Genomic DNA, 19,712 nt, shown 5'->3' with positions numbered 1-19,712 from the left:
ACAGTAGAATGCATCTGTTTCAAGTGAATGGGGCTGTACCACAATTTCCTTGCAACTGCTTGCAATGTAGTTTCTCTGTGGCGCAGTGTTTACAGGTTTAAAAAACAGGGTTAAAAATATGTTGCCTCCTCCTGGCTTGTAAAATGCCTCTGAAAAGCAAAATGCCTCTGAAAAGCGGTCCACTGCAGATGGTTTTTTAGAAGGGCTGCAAGTGTAAACATAGTCTAAAAGATGTGTAAGGCTGCATCAAGCTGCGTTTACATTTTTCTTAAAATTCCATTCTGTATGGCAGTACTATCGTAATTTTTAAAATGCAACTGAACGGAGGTAACTGAAAAAGACATAGCATGAAAATATAGAAATAAGGACCTGCAACACACAGCGATCCTAGGCAGGGTTAGAAAGGAATGCAAACCATGTTTTATCTGGGATAAAAGGAAGAAACTATGGAAAGCACACTGAAGGGAAAGATAAAAATTAGCTGGAAGCTCGTACATCACAAAACATGTACCGTGGTCTAAAATACTCTGTATTTTACTGCATATTCAAATTGATACTGCGCTAGGTGAACCCTTAAAACTTTAGGAGTACTATGGAGACCTTCACACCACTAAAAAATGTTACAAAATTGAAAACAAAACACTATAATAGTTAAACTAAATTAGTGCATACATGTGCCCTATGCAGACCCTCACCCCTCTGAAGGGTTTCCCCTAGAGGATGTCTTTTGATGACGAAACATGCCGGGCAGAGCCTTCCTCTGACGTTATCATGGTGTCGGCCATCTTGGATATGGTTCATGTGAATGCTTATAATTGTTCTACAGCTTTTAAGTAGGATCCTATTTGCTCAAATAAAGAATTTTTTTATACTTATTGCACTATGAGAGGCATGTTTTTTCTTTCATGACCTTGTCTGGCACTATACTTTGAGTTTACATTTGAGTTGGAGTCCGGGAAGTTCTATGTTTTTGGGTGTGATACAGGAAGCCTGCCAGTGCTCTACATTCTAAAGCTGGTTGGTACCCCCTGTAATTAAGGGGTCTCCATTTCTGGTAAGCCTCCATTCGTTACTTTGGTGGTGATGTGCACTGTGGTGACCAGTTGAAGCAAGTTTATTTACATTTGCACTTACAGCATTGTCTACAATTATACCATCGATTGTGGAATTTTCTTCTCATACTTATGGACTATGGTTTATGTCTATATGGACTTTTTGTTATTGTTTTTTTGTTTTTGAAATTTTTGTACTAACCTTTATGCATATTTGAGGTGGATTTTTTGCACATTGAGATGTGACCTATCCTCAACCTCGATCACTCTTCAGAGGTGTGAGGGTCTTCATAGGGCTCATAGATAATGCATGATATTTTAGGTTCATTTGACCACATATCATGGTTCCTTACACATATTTATGATTACTGTATTCACTCAGTTTATTCAATAAATTTTGATTGCCCTTCAGAGGGGTGAGGGTCTTCATAGCGCATATGTATGCACTTATTTAGTTTAAATATTATAGTGTTTTATTTTAAATTTTTTTTAGCGTTTTTCAGTGGTGTGAAGATCTCCATAGTGCTCATAAAGTTTTAAGGGTTCACCGAACGCAGTATCCATTTGAATTAGCCTTTTAAGAGACGGTATCCTCTTATATACAGTGAGGAACAGAAGTATTTGAACACCCTGCGATTTTGCAAGATCTCCCACTTAGAAATCATGGAGGGGTCTGAAATTCACATTGTAGGTGCATTCCCACTCTGAGAGACAGAATTAAAAAAAAAAAAAAAAATTCAGGAAATCACATTGTATGATTTTTAAAGAATGTATTTGTCTTGCACTGCTGAACATAAGTATTTGAACACCTAAGAAACAGCAAGAATTCTGGCTCTGAAAGACCTGTTACTGTGCCTTTTAAAAAGTCCACCTCTACTCCACTCATTAATCTAACTTAGTAGCAACTGTCTGAGCTCTTTAAAGACACCTGTCCACCCCACAGTCAGTCAGACGCCAACTACTACCATGGGCAAGATCAAAGAGCTGTCAAAAGACACCAGAGACAAAATTGTGGACCTCCACAAAGCTGGTAAGGGCTATGGGGCAATTGCCAAGCAGCTTGGTGAAAATAGATCAACTGTTGGAGCAACTGTTAGAGAATGGAAGAGTCTAAAGACTACTGTCAGTCTCCCTCGGACTGGGGCTCCATGCAAGATCTCACCTCGTGGGGTATCACTGATGATAAAAAAAAGGTGAGGAATCAGCCCAGAACTACAAGGGAGGAGCTGGTCAATGACATGAAGAGAGCTGGGACCACAGTTTCAAAGGTCACTGTCGGTAGAACACTACGCCGTCATGGTTTCAAATCATGCATTGCACGGAAGGTTCCCCTGCTCAAGTCATCACATGTCCAGGCCCATCTGAAGTTTGCCATTGACCATCTGGATGATCCAGAGGAGGCATGGGAGAAAGTCATGTGGTCAAATGAGACCAAAGTAGAACTTTTTGATCTAAACTTCATTCGTCGTGTTTGGAGGAAAAAGGATGAGTTGCATCCCAAGAACAGCATCCCTTCTGTGAAGCATGGGGGTGGTAACATCATGCTTTGGGGGTGCTTTTCTGCGAAGGGGACAAGACGACTGCACTGTATTAAGGAGAGGATGAATGGGGCCATTTATTGTGAGATTTTGGGAAACAACCTCCTTCCCTCAGTCAGAGCATTGAAGATGGGTCGTGGCTGGGTCTTTCAACATGAGAACGACTCGAAGCACACAGCCAGGATAACCAAGCAGTGGCTCCGTAAGAAGCATATCAAAGTTCTGGAGTGGCCTAGCCAGTCTCCAGACCTAAATCCAATAGAACATCTTTGGAGGGAGCTGAAACTCCATGTTGCTCAGCGACAGCCCCGAAACCTGTCAGATCTAGAGGAGATCTATGTGGAGGAGTGAACCAAAATCTCTGTTGCAGTGTGTGCAAACCTGGTCAAGAACTACAGGAAACGTTTGACCTCTGTAATTGCAAACAAAGGCTTCTGTACCAAATATTAACACTGATTTTCTCAGGTGTTCAAATACTTATGTTCAGCAGTGCAAGACAAATAAATTCTTTAAAAATCATACAATGTGATTTCCTGAATTTTTTTTTTAAATTCTGTCTCTCAGAGTGGGAATGCACCTACAATGTGAATTTCAGACCCCTCCATGATTTCTAAGTGGGAGAACTTGCAAAATTGCAGGGTGTTCAAATACGTCTGTTCCTCACTGTACTTGCAGCTTTGTGACTTCAGTTGATTGGGGATTTGCACGGTTTGATCTTACATATCTTACTGCATATGCCCACAAGACTCGAATATACATTGAAATAAATTTATAGTTTAGCACTAACTAATTTTGTGCCTTAAAAAAAACAACCTTTTTTTAGTATTTTTTGTTTTAATCATGCTGTTTTTAAATTTAATTTTTAGGCACATTTCCTATGTTTTCATGATTGCAAAATGACTGTATCAGCAGGAGGAAGAGAACGGATGTATGATTTTACATTACTTTCAAATGTAACCACGTTTATTGGATCTCCCAGTTTTACCGCCAAAGGTCTCAAATACTATCATCAGTTTAGTATAAGCCTCTGTGGGAACCAGGTTTGTATGATTCACTGTAGTGTTTTTTTTCTGTTTTAATTAGGTTGTTAAAATCCATCTCTGGGTACCTGGCCTTCAGTTTTGAATAATTTGAACACTATATCTCTATTCAGAATTGCCTCTTACCATAATGGAAATGTCATTTCAGGAAAATAACCTTTTCTTTGAAAGAAGCTGCCTATATTGCTACCATGTCTCCTAGGTGCCAGGTACAAGTGAAAGTTGAATATTATCTTCTATGTGCCACCACGCCTCCACATGGTTGTCAGCCATCTGCAAATTCCTCAGTCAAATATACAGTATGTTCAATTGGCATAAAAGAACAAAAATGCTCCTAATGGTGTAAGCTAAAGAAGAATTGATTGCAGTAAATATTTATTACATGGTACATGTGCAGCTGACCTCATAGGTAGCCATTTACTCTGTCTGTTTAGTATACAACTGCTCTTCTTGGTGATTATTCATGAACAATTTAGAACTTCAACAAACAACAAAGAGCTATAAAGACATGACCAGAATAGAGGGCAAGCGCAGTACTTTTAAAGAGTTTTGGGTTGGGGTTATACCTATTATTAAGTGTTCTTGTATGGCAAGACCACTTACTGTTATCTCACATATATATTCTTCTTATTATAGCCAAATTTACCACCCTAACTCCTCCCACAGTTTTTACACTACATAGACAGTAATATACCAAATCGTGCGGATTGTTCCTGATTGGTGTGCTATTACTTTGTGGAACGTTTCGCCGAATGGTTCACGAAATATCAGTGTTTTTGTGGTGAAATTGGTCCCATAGGAGTGAATGGCGGAATGTTCAAAACTAGAGTGGGAGCTGACAAAAGCTAGACTGTGAGCTGAAAAATCAGGACATGATTTCTAAACTGCCATCACTCCCTCATTTTCAAGCCCACCTACACAAATCGTATATCAAAACGTTCAGCTATCCCTGCTGCCACTAAAAATGTCCATGGCTAAGCCATAGTCCTGATAGTTTTCACAATATGACCATTTGTTTGCAACTCACGCCGCCCATTGGCATTCATTAAAACTCCACTCTAGCCACCTCAAATTTGAAGGGCAATTTCTAAACTGCGACTGTGCCTTCATTTTTTATATTTCAGAGACATACTATGCATCAAATGTAGGTCTGGGTCTTGTGATTCTCACAATATAAACCTCTTCGCTGTAGGATTTATAGTTTTTAAAACTACGACCATTTGATGACGCCAGTGAAGTGAGCAATTTGGAGCAGTTTGTTTTTAACCGCTCTTCTCTGCCCTATTTGAAATCTAATTTTGAATTCGTGACAGTTTGGCCGGCTTCTGGCTTTAGGTTTGGAAATAAGTTTTCTACAGTAGAGAGTATTTGAGGTGATAATGCTGCTAATGTTTTTATAAATGTATGTTTTAATGTAACTGTGAAGCACTTTGGGCAACAACATTGCAATTAAATGTGCTATATAAATAATTAAAAGTTGAAATGCATTTCTCACTCTATCAAGCTTGCCATGTGCGCTTTTTAAATTTGATCAATCAATTGGTTAGTGTAATGTTTACTATCTTTACTCACTCCAAACACTCCACACAGTTACTCTGCCCACTCCATAAAGTTACTCTGCCCAGTCCAACCTTTTCACAGTTACTCCAGCCACTCCACCCACTCCCGCTGTAGACTACTGGTGGAGGCAAGAACACGTCACACAATTTCCCCAGAAATTGTAGCTTTTCTAGTTATTATTATTATTATTCAGGATTTGTATAGAGCCAACAGTTTGATCAGCACTTTACAATATAAAGGGAGACAATACAGCAACGATACAGTTCAATACAAGAGGGATAGGAGGGCCCTGCTCTTTGGAGCTTATAATCTGTCTACGGCTCCTTTTTGAACAATATCCTACTTGTGCTTTCAGGTTTCCATATGTAGCTCTACTTGCAGTAACTTACACAAATCTATTTAGACAATACAATATACATCTGCAAACTATAATTAAAGTGGGAGGTTCTGAATTGCAACATTAAGTTTACCGAAATGCTCTCTTTGCAGTGTTTGACATTTTTAAGCAATATTGTTTTATAAAACAAATTATCATTAATTTCCAAACCTGAAATTCTAGTTATACAAGTAAAATGTAAGGGCAAAAAGGACTAAGATTGGTTCTCTTTCAATACTGCACATTACAACCTGATATGAATCTTCATTATAGAATAACATTTACAGTTGCAAGAAAAAGTATGTGACCCCTTGGGATTACATGGAGTTTTGCATGAATTGGGCATAAAATGTGCTCTGAACATCATCTAAGTCACAACAATAGAAGAACACAGTCTGCTGAACATAATACTACACAAACATTAGATGTTGCCATGGTTTAATTGCACATAACATGTAAATATTCACAGTGCAGGGAGGAAAAAGTATGTGAACCTTTGGACTTAATAACTGGTTGACCCTCCTATGGCAGCAATAACCTCAACCAAACGTTTCCTGTAGTTGCAGATCAGACCTGCACAACGATCTGGAGTAATTTTGGACCACTCCTCTTCACAAAACTGTTTCAGTGTAGCAAATATTCTTGGGATGTCTGGTGTGAATCGCTCTCTTAAGGTCATGCCACAGCATTTCAATTGGGTTGAGGTCAGGACTCTGAATGGGCCACTCCAGAAGGCATATTCTGTGCTGTTGCAGCCATTGTTTTGTCGAATTACTTGTATGCTTTGGGTCATTGTCCTGTTGTATCACCCATCCTCTGTGGAGCTTCAGTTGGCGGACAGATGGTCGTACGTTTTCCTGCAAAATGTCTTGATAAATTCTGGAATTCATTTTCCCATCAATGACTACAATCCGTCCAGGCCCTGAGGCAGCAAAGCAGCCCCAAACCATGATGCTCCCTCCGCCATGTTTTACAGTGGGGATGAGGTTTTGATGTTGGTGTGCTGTGCCTTTTTTTCTCCACACATAGTGTTGTGTGTTCTTCCCAAACAACTCAATCTTGGTTTCATCTGTCCACAGTATATTTTGCCAGTAGTGCTGTGGAACATCCAGGTGCTCTTTTGCAAACCTCAAACGTGCTGCAATATTCTTTTTGGACAGCAATGGCTTCCTCTGTGGTGTCCTCCCATGTACTCCATTCTTGTTTAATGTTTTCCTTATTGTAGATGTGTCAACAAAAATGTTAGCATGTGCCAGAGATTTCTGTAGGTCTTTAGCTGACACTCTGGGATTGTTCTTTACCTCATGCAGCATTCTGCGCTGTGCTCTTGCAGTCATTTTTACAGGACGACCACGCCTAGGGAGAGTAGCAACAGTGCTAAACTTTCTCCATTTGTAGACAGTCTGTCTTACCGTGGACACATGAACATCAAGGCTTTTGGAGGTACTTTTGTAACCCTTTCCAGCTTCATGCAAGTCAACAATTCTTGATCGTAGGTCTTTTCTGTGAGGCATGGTTCACATCAGACAGTGCTTCTTGAAACCAGTAAACCCAAAACAGGTGTGTGTTTTTTAAGGGCAGGACAGCTGTCGGCAACACATCCAATATCATCACACTGATTGGAGTCAAGGTTGGCTCACTCCTGGTTCCAATTAGCTCTGGGAGAAGTCATTAAGTTAGGGCCTCACATACTTTTTCCTCCCTGCACTGTGAATGTTTACATTTTATGTGCAATTAAACCATGGCAACATCTAATGTTTGTGTAGTATTATGTTCAGCAGACTGTGTTCTTCTATTGTTGTGACTTAGATGATGTTCAGAGCACATTTTATGCCCAATTCATGCAAAACTCCACGTAATCCCAAGGGGTTCACATACTTTTTCTTGCAACTGTAGATATTGAAATGTAATAATCTGATTATTGTTACAGATGTTTATGTGAGAGACATTGGGCTCAATTCACTAAAGAATATCTTATGAAATAATTGACTCACGTGACACATTTTCTCCAATTATCTCACGAGATGCTGAAAATGTCAATTCACTATCAACTTATGAGTTATTTACCTCACAAACCAAAACATTAGAAAAAAACCCTCATAAAATGGTGTTAAAGTAAATTCACTAAAGGAAATAAATGTATGAGTTAAATAAGTAGTGGTCCAGGCATGCAGTATTTGAATGTAAAAATATAATTGCCTGTTTGGATCAGTTTCTCAAGTTTCTCAACAGTAATGCATAGAAAGATAAATATGGAATAACAGAGATTTCTTGGGGATGAATTGTGTAAAATATAACTAAAGGCAAACTTTTTTTTTTTCCTGTTTTGGATAGAGTGGAGATGGATTAGATCCCCTGTCAGGTTTTTATTGCTGACTGTGTCCCAGTTAGGACAAATACAGAAGCTGAATTTTCCTGTTTACCATTATCATTGAAAGTGAAAGTAAAGAAAATCCCAAATTTGGGATGTCCCCAGAACAGTAATAGAGGGGAAACCTTCCTATTGAGACTATTGGTTCTAGAAGTGAAAGGAAATCTCTCCAATGACCATGTCTTTTTTTTATTGGTGGAAGAAGGGTATTTATACTGTATATGTGTGTGATTTTTTTTTTTAATACTATTTTCATTTAATAGTTGACAATTATAAAGATATTGTGTATTTACCTAATTTAACTTGTGTCCTGTGAAAGCAGCTTCCCTTTGACTTGTATTCTAGTCACCTTTTGTATTAATACATACACTGCAGGGACCACACTGACTTGGTGAGTTGGCATATTTCTATGGTTTAAACCACTTTACCTCCTGATTAGCAATAAAAACTGACAGGGTTTCCACTGTATCCATTCCATTGGATATCACGTCATGAGATACAATGGGGTCAATTCACTAAAGGTTACCGCATGCAATATGAAGGTCACATGACTCATTTTTCAGAAATATTGCATGAGATAATATAAGAGTCAATTCATCAAAGTAAAATATTGAATGTGAGGTACTGCACATTTTGTTAAAATAGTGAGATAAATACCACAAAAAAAAGTGAGAATCTATCATTAAAGTCAATTCATTAAAAAACACACACATTCGTTATTTATCACCTGGTGTTTGCTGGTGGTATTTTAGACATTTACAAAATAACAATTAGAGGAACTCTGTACTGGCCAGAAAGTGAAAAGTATACAATGTATCAATGTGAATATGTTCTCCTCTGTGCTCAGGTATGAAAATAAATTGTAACATTTCATCAGAGGGAGATCATTTTGTGAATGAAAGCACACTAGAATGTTTTCATAGTCTCGCATAATTGCTGTGAGCCTTCTGGTGCAGTGTTGGCCTGCAAAAAAACCCCACCAAAAATGACACAAAATTTAAGTGCTAAATATCGAAAAACATAAATATTTAACACATTCCGTAAATAACGCTTTTTTTTTTAGTGAATTAACTACTTTTGAAATACTGCATGAGTTATTTTAACTCAAGTCATGTGGTATTTATCTCTTAGTGAATTGACCCCAATAACGTGCTTTATGAGTAATATACCTCACATTTAGATGAAATAACTCATGTTTTATTTTAGTAGTGTTTGAAAAAAGCTATGAGTTATTTTATCTCAGATTTTAAGAGTAAAATAACACTTTTTGAATTGAGCCCATTGAGAGATAAAGGAAAGTTGAACAGATCGTCATATAGGATATGGTTATCTTCTAATACGCTTTATCTAGTGTACTGATTAAACTTGCCATAGATGGATCAAAACTGGCCAAATATCGATCCACCTATGGCATTTGAGAGGAGCCGATCTAATGATCGACTCCTCTTGAATGGGACTGTTGTTAAATTTTCATTCCAATTGGCTGCAGCTCTGATCGGTGTATTCTGACAGCAGAGGAGTCCCTGCTATCAGAATGCAATAGCACAGTGGGGAGGTGCTTACAGGCCCCATCCACCTTGCTTGTGTGGATGGAGGAAAACATTTTTTTTTTTTTTGAGAAGCCTGCTGGCTGATTGATAAAAAGGGATTAATCTATGGCCAGCATTTGAGCTGAACAGAAAACATATTTTAAAATAAATGTATAGGTTTGTACATGAAATGTTTCAAAATGGAAGGGTAAACATATTTTCTAGCCTGTTCATTGTGTTGTCTTTCCCTCTATCCATTCAGTCATGTCCAACTCTTAGCGATTGCATGGGCCGTCACTCTCCGCGCTATCCGGTCTTGCACCTTTCTTATTAGCTGATACATGCTTAGGCCAGTGTTCAATTCTATAGCATCCAACCAGCGTGTTTTCGGCCATCCTCTTTTTCTCCCCCCACTGACAATACCAAGTAATGTTGCCTGCTCTAAGGAATCAGATCACATCACATGCCCAAAATATGTCAGCTGTAATTTGACTATCTTTCCTTCTAAAGTTATTCTTGGTTTAACTCACTCTAAAACCTCTCTGTTGATAATCTTTGCTGTCTAGGGTATCCTTAATAGCCTTCTCCAGCACCATAATTTGAATGCATCAATCTTCTTTCTATCAGCTCTTTTCATAACCCAGCTTTCACACCCGTACGTTGTTCTAGGGAAAACTATCGTGTTTACCAGCTTGCATTTGGTGATGAGGCTGATATCCTTACTTTTCCACAATTTTTGCATACTTAACATGGTGTTTCGACCTAATGCGATCCATTTTTAATTTCAAGAACGCAATCTTCTGTTTGGTTTATCATAGATCCTAGAAAACAGAAATCCTGAACACATTCTATTTCCTCTTCATCAATGTATATTTTGGTTGTTCAAGTTTTAGATGTTGTCATGATCTTTGTTTTTTTTTTTTTTTTACAAACAATTTTATTGTACATAAGTAGACAGTAAAACAACAGCACATTTGAAAGTGATATTGTCAACAAAAATAAAGCATATTTGAAATGTACAATACATAAAAGTATATTAACATAAAAAAGAAGATAGAGGAAAAAAGGAAGTTATGAGTGCATGAAAGACCTAAATGATAAAAGAGATTGAGTGATACATCTATCAACAATATATGTCAACCAACTTTTACTGGGGATGTTGTTAAGTATGCAATATATGTCTACAATCTTTCCAGGACTCCCATTTTTTATCGTATAAGTGCATCTTATCCAGTAGGGTATAATGAATACGTTCCATAAGCATTACAGTGTCAATTCTGTGTAAAACGGAGTCCAAGGGTACAACATTGGACCTCCAATGTAGGGCAATGGACCATAAAGTGGCAATACATAGTGTATGTATCAATCTCAGATTGGTATCAGAGACCCCTGGGATATGAGCCCCCAATAAACAGGTCTGTATGGACAATTGTATCGGGGTGCCCGATAGTGAGGTAGCCACCTCAGATATCTTACGCCAGATCAAAGATATGTTCGGGCAATCCCAAAAAATATGGACCAAAGTACCTGTACGGCCACAGCCCCGGAAACATATAGGGGATGTTTGTGGAAACAATACATGTAGTCTTGACGAGGTATAATACCATCTGGTTAAAACTTTAAGGGATGTCTCTCGAACCGAAAGAGATCTAGAGCTCTTGCATATATTATCCACCATAGAATCCCAATCCTCATCTGAAAAAGTGATACCACAATCCTCCTCCCATCTTTGTCTGTATAAAGGGGGAGCATGAAAAAAACAGAACAAAAATTGGTGGTAAAGATCTGAAATAAGACCCCTACCTCTGGGAGAGTCACGGCTGATCCGCTCAAAAAAAGAGATCGGAGAGGATGGGATAAGGCCAAAGTGCACCTTAAAAAAGTGCCTAATCTGTCTATAACTGAGGTACTCACGAAGAGGAACATCAAATAACACGCGCAGCATATCGAAGGAAATGTAAGATCCTCCTCTTTGGAAATCAGATAATCTGATAAAGGATCGATCATACCACCAACGAAACATGTGAGGGGAAGAAAAGGCTACAACAAAAGTAGGATCACCAAAAAATGAAACACCTGGGGGAATATGGGAGACTAAACTCAATTTAGCCTTATATCTGGACCAAAGTGTCAGCGAGTGGGTCACTATGGAGTTATAAAAAGTAAGTGATCGGGGGGAGATTTTAGACCATAAAATTCCTGGTAAATAAAAAGGACGTATCGATTGAGACTCAAATTTAATCCATGGGATTTGAGAGTTAATAGTAGCCCATTGTGATAATTGCGCAAAACGAGCCGAAAGATAATATAACCAAAAGTTGGGAAGACCGAGACCTCCCGTCCGTTGTGAGCGATACAAAATGGATGAAGCAAAACGTGGATGCTTGTTCCCCCATATAAAATTATTAATAGTCCGCTGAAAATGATCCAAAAACGTTTTTGAGACCAGAACTGGAAGTGCTCTAAAAAGATAAAGCAGTTTGGGCAAGATATTCATTTTAACCGCCGTGACTCTACCCAGAAAGGAGATATGATATCCATGCCAAATCTTCAGTAGAGTAGAGAGACGTGACACACACGGTGGATAATTAGCTGTAAACATATCTGAGTATCTGGGAGTAAGATTAATCCCCAGATAGGATATCCTGTCTTTGACCCAGCGAAAAGGAAAAGAACTATGGAGAGATACACTTAGGGAGTCAGGAACGTTAACAGGCATAATCACTGATTTGGTAAAGTTAACGGTGAGACCTGACACTTTAGCAAAATCATTCAATACTACACATAAATTAGGTAAAGAAGTCAACGGGTTAGTAATAAAAAGCATAACATCATCAGCATACATGCTCAGCTTAAAATGTGAAACTAATAATGAATAGCCAGAAATATCCGAATGTGATTTGATCGCCAATGCCAAAGGTTCCCACACCAGCGCAAACAAAAGGGGCGAAAGAGGACAACCCTGACGGGTACCTCTACCCAATGTAAAAAAGTCAGAGTTACAGCCAGGAAGCCTTATTCTTGTTTTAGGAGAGTCGTATAGGGCATGTATGCCTGCCAAAAACCCATCACTGAAGCCCATCCTCTGTAGCAAGGAGAACAAGTAGGGCCAGAGAACACTGTCAAAGGCCTTGTTTATGTCCAAACTCATCAACAGAACCTCTTTGGAATTTAAATTGGCATCTTGAATAACGTTTAGAGTGAGACGAATGTTATCAGTAATAAATCTGTCGGGAATAAAACCCGACTGGTCTGGAGAAACCAAAGAGGAGATGATAGGAGCCAACCTATTCGCCAAAATACGGCTAAATATCTTCAGATCGTTATTCATTACTGAGATTGGTCTATAGTTTTGCGGCAGACAGTGGTCTTTCTGCGGCTTGGGTATTAGAGACATGTTAGCCAACAACATCTCCTCGGGGAACTTACCCCCCTGTAAAACATCATTAAATAAAGTTATCAAGTGTGGAGCCAACGTAGAGGCAAAACGTTTATAATAGCTAGCAGTAAATCCATCAGGACCCGGCGCAGTAGAGCGTTTCAGCGCCCCTATCGCACATGTTATTTCCTCTAAAGTACAGGGGGCATTAAGAGAGGTTCTCTGAGATGATGTGAGAATAGGAAGGGGTATAGAATCCAGCCATGAATCTGAGAGAGAAACAGAATCTGACTGTGGGGGAGCTAGTAGTTTTAGAATAAAAATTTTCAAAAATGCCCAAGACTTCCTGAGGTAAAGATGAGATAGCACCCGAATTGGTACGCAATTTATACACGTGTGGGGGGCGTAAAGAATGGTTCAATTTCCTCGCAAACATGGTAGATGCTGAGTTGCTATGTAATAGGAACGAGGCCTTCGACCAGCGGAGGGCCTTTTCAGTTTTTTGGGAAAGCAGGGCATTCAGTTCCAAGCGTTTTTGGGACAATAGCTGTTTATTGAGTAAAGATGGATTCGCTACGTGGCTTCTATAGTGTGCTTCTAATTCTCGGGTTAAAAGTAATATCTGTTGCCAACGTTTTTTTTTTCTGGTTGAAGCCATGGAGATAAGTCGGCCTCGTAAGACCGCCTTGTGGGCTACCCAGAGTGTGGCTGGGGAAATATCAGGGGTTGAATTAGATTGAAAATATTCCTGAAGAGATGTAACCACCTCCCGGCGAGAGTCAGTATCAGTCAACATAGAGTCATTGAGTCTCCAAGAGAAGGGAGTAGGTGCCAATCCCACAAACGTGATGGATAAGGCCACAATACTGTGATCCGACCAGGGGCTCAAATGAATACTAGCTATCCTAGAATTAGCTAACAAAATAGGGGTACAACAAATATAGTCCAATCTAGCATAAGAGTCATGTGGGTGGGAATAAAAGGTATAATCCCTGGCTCCCGTGTTATGCGCTCTCCAGGCATCCACCAACTGGAGGGCATCTAGTTTCTTAATGAGGGATTTTGGGAAAGCATGGGATGTGTGCGAGGAGGAGCTACGGTCCAAAAGAGGATTTGCCACCAGATTAAAATCACCACCCACCAATAGATGGGGGGACAAAAACTTATCCAGAGCACCAAAAAATTTGGAAAAAAAGGTAGCTTGTGCTGAATTCGGTGCATAGACATTAGCAATTGTAAGTTCTCGACCCGAAAGGGTGCCTTTAAGAATGATAAACCTACTGTCTGGATCACGATACACATGTTGAACCTCAAAGGGGAATGAGTTATGTAGAAAGATGGCCACTCCCCTACTCTTGGAGGAATGCAGGGTATAATACCCCTGCCTATAGGATCTATGAAAATATGTCGGGTGTTTTGCGGCTGCAAAATGTGTTTCCTGTAAAAAGATAATTTTAGCTCCTAATCGTTTATATTGAAGAAAGGCTGTTTTGTGCTTATTCGGTGAATTGAAACCCTGGACATTATACGAAATACATTGAATTACCATTACAAACAGAGCTTGTCACTATCATCATAAATGTACATATAGCAAGGATATCCCCTAAAATTTTTTGACTAGACATAGAGACCCGCAGGTCTGCATCTGACAGACGTATAGGTGGCAGAACCAGCCTAGGGGACCGCCAGACCCCAACATGGGGGTTGTGACGTCCACAGACCGACACAGTACCATCCTCATACACTAAAGTTTTGAGAAAAGAGAAAGCGAAAAACAATGGAGAAGAAGCTTTAATAGCTTCTATATTTGAAAGGGTAACCGAAGAACATGGATCAGGCAGAAAATTTATCATACCTGATAAAACAAAAATTTCAAACATTGAAGGGCCAAATGGGCCCAAAACCTGTCTCCGTAGAACATGGGAAACAGAGCTGCCACCCCGCAATCGGGCGGTGACACCTCCGGCCATGTCAGGAGGCAGGGTGGGGTAACGTGTCAACGAGTTGTAAAACCATGAATTAATGGGCATAATTAGGAGGGTCCAGTGACCCTTGTTATACCTTAACTCATCCAGTTATCAATGCAAGGCATACATAAAACTCAGTATTGCAAAAATATCACAGCAGCAACCATAGAAATACACAACCTGACAATGTAAGAAATAGAGAGCAAAATCCCTGTGTCCCAAATCTTGGTAAAGTCATAAAAGACAACAGACAGGACCAAAGACTATCAAGACAGTGGATATTAGGCAAGTGAGAATGGACCCATCAACCCGGTTCTTGTCTGACTCTCCTTCTATCCCTCCGTGGGGAAGGGGTATGCCAAATGGGAGAGATACGAGGGGTGGAGAGTGGACGTTGAGGTGACGGGGTATCTGCCAAGCCCAATTTGGCCAAGATTGCTCTACCTTCAGGAGGGGATGTAGCTATATATGTGCTCCCATTATGTGGAACTATCAGCTTAAAAGGGAAGCCCCACTTGTAGCGGATACGAGCTGAGAACAGGGCAGTTGTAACTTCTTTCATTTTTCTACGTTTCTCCAACGTGGCCGGGGAAACATCAGGATAGATTTGTAAAACCGAGCCTTCAAAGGAAATTGTTGAGGTATTGCGAGCAGCTCTGAGTATTTCTTCCTTGGTCAGAAAATCCTTCATGCACAGGACAATATCCCTAGGCGGCTTGTCAGCAGGAGGTTTAGGGCGTAGGGCTCTGTGGATGCGGTCACAGGCAAAAGACCTAGGGTCACGATCTGGAAGGAGTGATTGAAATAATTTGGTTATAATTGATGAAAGATCCGACATAGACTCCGGGATTCCCCTAATTCACAGATTATTCCTGCGATTGCGATTATCAAGATCCTCGACCTGCGCCTGCAGTTGTGAAAAGGCAGTTTGTAAATGATCATGCTTTCTGGAAAGTTCTCCATAGGCCAGGCTAAGTTCATCGTGTTTGGTTTCCAAGCGGTCTGTCCTAGAGCCCAGCGTGGCTATTTCCTGAGAGAGAACATTAGTGCTTTTAAGCAATTCTGATTGAAATTTGGCGGCTAGTTTGGTGTACATAGATTCCAAGCAGGACTCCAAGTCCCCTTTTGTGAGTTGCTGTGCATTTACACTGACCGAGGCCGATAAGGGAGCGGTGGTATCCTGTGTGGGATCGGACAGGGATGCTTGCTCTGTATTAACTGGAGACATGCCGCAAATCTCGTGAGCCTTAAGTAGGTATGTCGTGAGGGACTTTTGAGCTTGCCCCTTTTTTTTCTTGGTGGACGGCATACAAAGAATCTCCCGGGGGTGATCAACTGCCAATTAAATAGTGAATAGAGATTATAACCCCAAGGGATCTATAGCGCCCATAATAGGTTTAGGGTGGTAGTTACATGACTGCTGTTAAATCCATCTGTGAGAACATTATATTGTAAAAATATTTAACAAGCCTCGAGAGGGTATGTAGGACATGTCACAGCCACCAGCAAAACTTTCACTCCGGAGCAGGGTGATGGCACCAAATCCCACCTCAAGACACGAGAGGGATAGGTGGGAAGCAAGAAGCAGAGGATCCCCAATTCTGAGCACAGGGCCCTGCAGGAAGATACCCTCCGGGGCAGTATCAAGGCTCCAGTAGGCCTCCGAGCCTAACAGGGGCCGTGGGCTCGGAAGAAGGTGGGCTCTGGGGCTATTGATGTGAGGCCCACTTCCCAAACCACTGTGGGGAGATCTGTCTAAGAAGATGCCACTTGTACCCCCCACTCACTGTGATCATGTGGAAGGAGGCCTCCGGCAGATAGTATAGGCCGCAGAAGTCACCGCCGCCGCGGGGAGCAGCAACACTCAGCGGCGTCCCTCTCACAGCCTCTGAGATGCAGAGGATGCTGCAGACGTCCTTGGGTGATCCCCCACAGCCCGGATGGCAGCGGGCGCGGATGAAAGGTGCCGGAGCTCCGGCCCACGCGGCCGCACCAGGCCGCGGATGTCCGCCGCCACGAAGGGCGGAAATGTCACCCGGAGTCTGCTCCACAGGTATCCGGGATGATACCAGGGCCCTCCGCTGCTCCGCTGTGATCCGCCGCTGCACGGATGGCAACGGATTGCAGAGTTAGGCGCCGGAGCTCCGGATTATGCGGCCGCTCCGGTCGCCATCTTGGACACGCCCCCCATGATCTTTGTTTTTTTGATGTTAAGACGGAGTCCCATTTCTGCACTCTCCTCCTGTGTTTTTGCTATCAAGTGTTTCAGGTCCTCTTCTGTTTCTGCCAATAAAGTTGTATCATCAGCATATCGAAGGTTATTAATAATCCTACCACCTAATTGTACTATAAAAATGCCTGAGTTAAAGATACAGCTCAAGTATCTGTGCTGGCATTTGACAGTTGAATGACAGAAATCAGGGTTTAGCATTAGGAGAGGGTAGGTCTTTATCGTAAGTTAGTAAGAAGTAAGGTCCCTATATTCAGCCTGGGCCAAGAACTTAAGAGGTTCCTCAGAGAAACAAGGATCACTCCAAAGACTAACATAGGCACTTGTAGGCACCACACTTCAGCACTCTTTTGAGGTTTTGTAGGGTTCACTTTAAACATCTTACAGAAGGGAACATACTACCGTATTTTCCGGCGTATAAGACGACTTTTTGACCCTTGAAAATCTTCTCAAAAGTCGGGGGTCGTCTTATACGCCGGTATACGTCAGGGTGGCACTTTTTCCGACGGAAGGGACACTAAGTACAGGGATGGGCAGAGGGCTGCTGTCTCTTACCTGGCTCCCACGACGATCCAGTCCAGGAAGCGCTGCTCCTTCAGTCACTCCGGCCACTCCCTCACTCCTGCTCGGCTCCGCCTCCTCACCGGTGATTGGGCGCCAGAACTGTAGCTCAGGAAAGGCATACAGGCGGCCAATCATGGGCGAGGAGGCGGAGCTGAGCGGACCCGCGAAAATCGAGTGAGGGAGAAGCTGATAAGTGTGCAGTGCAGAGGTGCTGCTGCAACCACATATACTGGCTGCAGCAGCACCATACTGGAACAGGGATCAGCAAGTGTCATTGGTGTCAGTGGGAGGAATAGTGCCCCATCATTGGTGTCACTGATACTAATGATGGGGCATTATTCCTCCCACTGACACCAACGATGGGGCACTATTCCTCCCTCTGACACCAACGATGGGGCACTATTCCTCCCCCCCACTGACACCAACAATGGGGCACTATTCCTCTCCCCACTGATGGGGTACTATTCCTCCCACTGACACCAATGTTGGGACACTATTCCTCCCACTGACACCAATGATGGGGCGCTATTCCTCCCACTGACACCATTGATGGGGTGCTATTCCTCCCCCTGACACCAATGATGGGGCGCTATTCCTCCCCCTGACACCAATGATGGGGCGCTGTTCCTCCCACTGACACCAATAATGGGGCACGATTCTTCCCACTGACACCAATGATGGGGCACGATTCTTCCCACTGACACCAATGATGGGGCACGATTCTTCCCACTTACACCAATGATGGGGCGCTATTCCTCCCACTGACACCAATGATGGGGCACGATTCCTCCCACTGACACCAATGATGGGGTGCTATTCCTCCCACTGACACCAATGATGGGGTGCTATTCCTCCCACTGACACCAATGATGGTGCACGATTCGTTGCTCTGATACCAATGATGGGGCACGATTCCTCCCACTGATACCAATGATGGGGCGCTATTCCTCCCACTGACACCAATGATGGGGCACGATTCTTCGCTCTGACACCAATGATGGGGCGCTATTCCTCCCACTGACACTAATGATGGGACACTATTCCTCACACACTGACACTAATGATGGGGCACCATCATTGGTGTCAATGGGAGGAATAGTGTCAGTGGGAGGAATAGTGCCCCATCATTGGTGTCAATGGGAGGAATTGTGCCCCATCATTGGTGTCAGAGCGAGGAATCGTGCCCCATTATTGGAATACCATACCATATTGAAATCAAATCTGATGTTTTTAATTTTTATTTGGTGTGCGTTGGAAGAGGGGTAGTCTTATACGGTGAGTATAGCCCAAACACTATATTTTAACAAGAAAAGTAGGGGGTCATCTTATACGCCCAGTCGTCTTATACGCCAGAAAATATGGTAGTTGTATTTTTGCTCTAATCTTCTAAGATGCCTATAACCACATTGGATGATCGCTGCCTGGAGTTGTTAACTTTTGTCAAGCACAGGCATGATTTTTACATTGTTTTCAAATCATTACCATAAATATGTTACAGCAACTATATTGCATAACTTGACTATAATTAGAGATGAGCGAAGTATTCAAAAATTCGATTCGACTGATTCGGCGAATTCGTGGAAAAATTTCGATTCGAGTCGAATATATTCGCTGCGAATTTAACTTATAAAAGGGTGTTTCTAGGCTTCAGAGAGCCTTTATATTAGTGCAGAACACTGTACCTTTAATTTAAATGCCCTTGGAGTCTGCTGGGGAAGAGAAATAATACTGACAGTCCGTATGACATGCAGATGAGTGCCGTCGATCTTAGAATCACCGCACACTTCACTCATTTGGAAAGTCACGGGGCCAAAACCAGAGTGTGGAGCCACAGTGTGGCGGTGGAGGCAGCAGCAATGGGAGGCCATACAGCACCCTATGACAAAAATGGAAACCACCAGCAGTGTGAGGAGACCTGAAAGTGGCACATGGCAGAGTGTGGCGATGGAGACAGCAGCAATGGGAGGCCGTACAGGGACCCATGACACACTCTGGACCTGGCAGCAGCATGAGGAGGCAGTACAGGGGCCCATGACAGATTACGGGCCTGGCAGCAGCATGAGGAGTCGGTACGGGGGCCCATGGCAGATTAGGGGCCTGGCAGCA

General features: G+C 41.9%; 1 protein-coding gene across 1 annotated transcript in view; it reads left to right on the top strand.

The window, feature by feature from the left end:
• Positions 1 to 3,462: 3,462 nt before the first annotated feature.
• Positions 3,463 to 19,712, top strand: part of LOC149428967 (endosome/lysosome-associated apoptosis and autophagy regulator 1-like) — a 39,125-nt gene continuing 22,875 nt past the window's right edge. Inside the window, exon 1 of the mRNA XM_089666889.1 lies at positions 3,463 to 3,630. Within this exon, the coding sequence (XP_089523015.1) occupies positions 3,487 to 3,630 (144 nt within the window). The 5' untranslated portion in view covers positions 3,463 to 3,486. The remainder of the gene's footprint in view (positions 3,631 to 19,712) is intronic.

The sequence above is a fragment of the Staurois parvus genome, unplaced genomic scaffold (genome assembly GCF_062004578.1).
Source record: "Staurois parvus isolate SC_StPar_1 unplaced genomic scaffold, SC_StPar_1.0 ptg002886l, whole genome shotgun sequence".
Taxonomy (NCBI): Eukaryota; Metazoa; Chordata; class Amphibia; order Anura; family Ranidae; genus Staurois; species Staurois parvus.
Note: the sequence above shows the minus strand (reverse complement) of the source record. Positions and strands in the feature narration are given on the sequence as shown.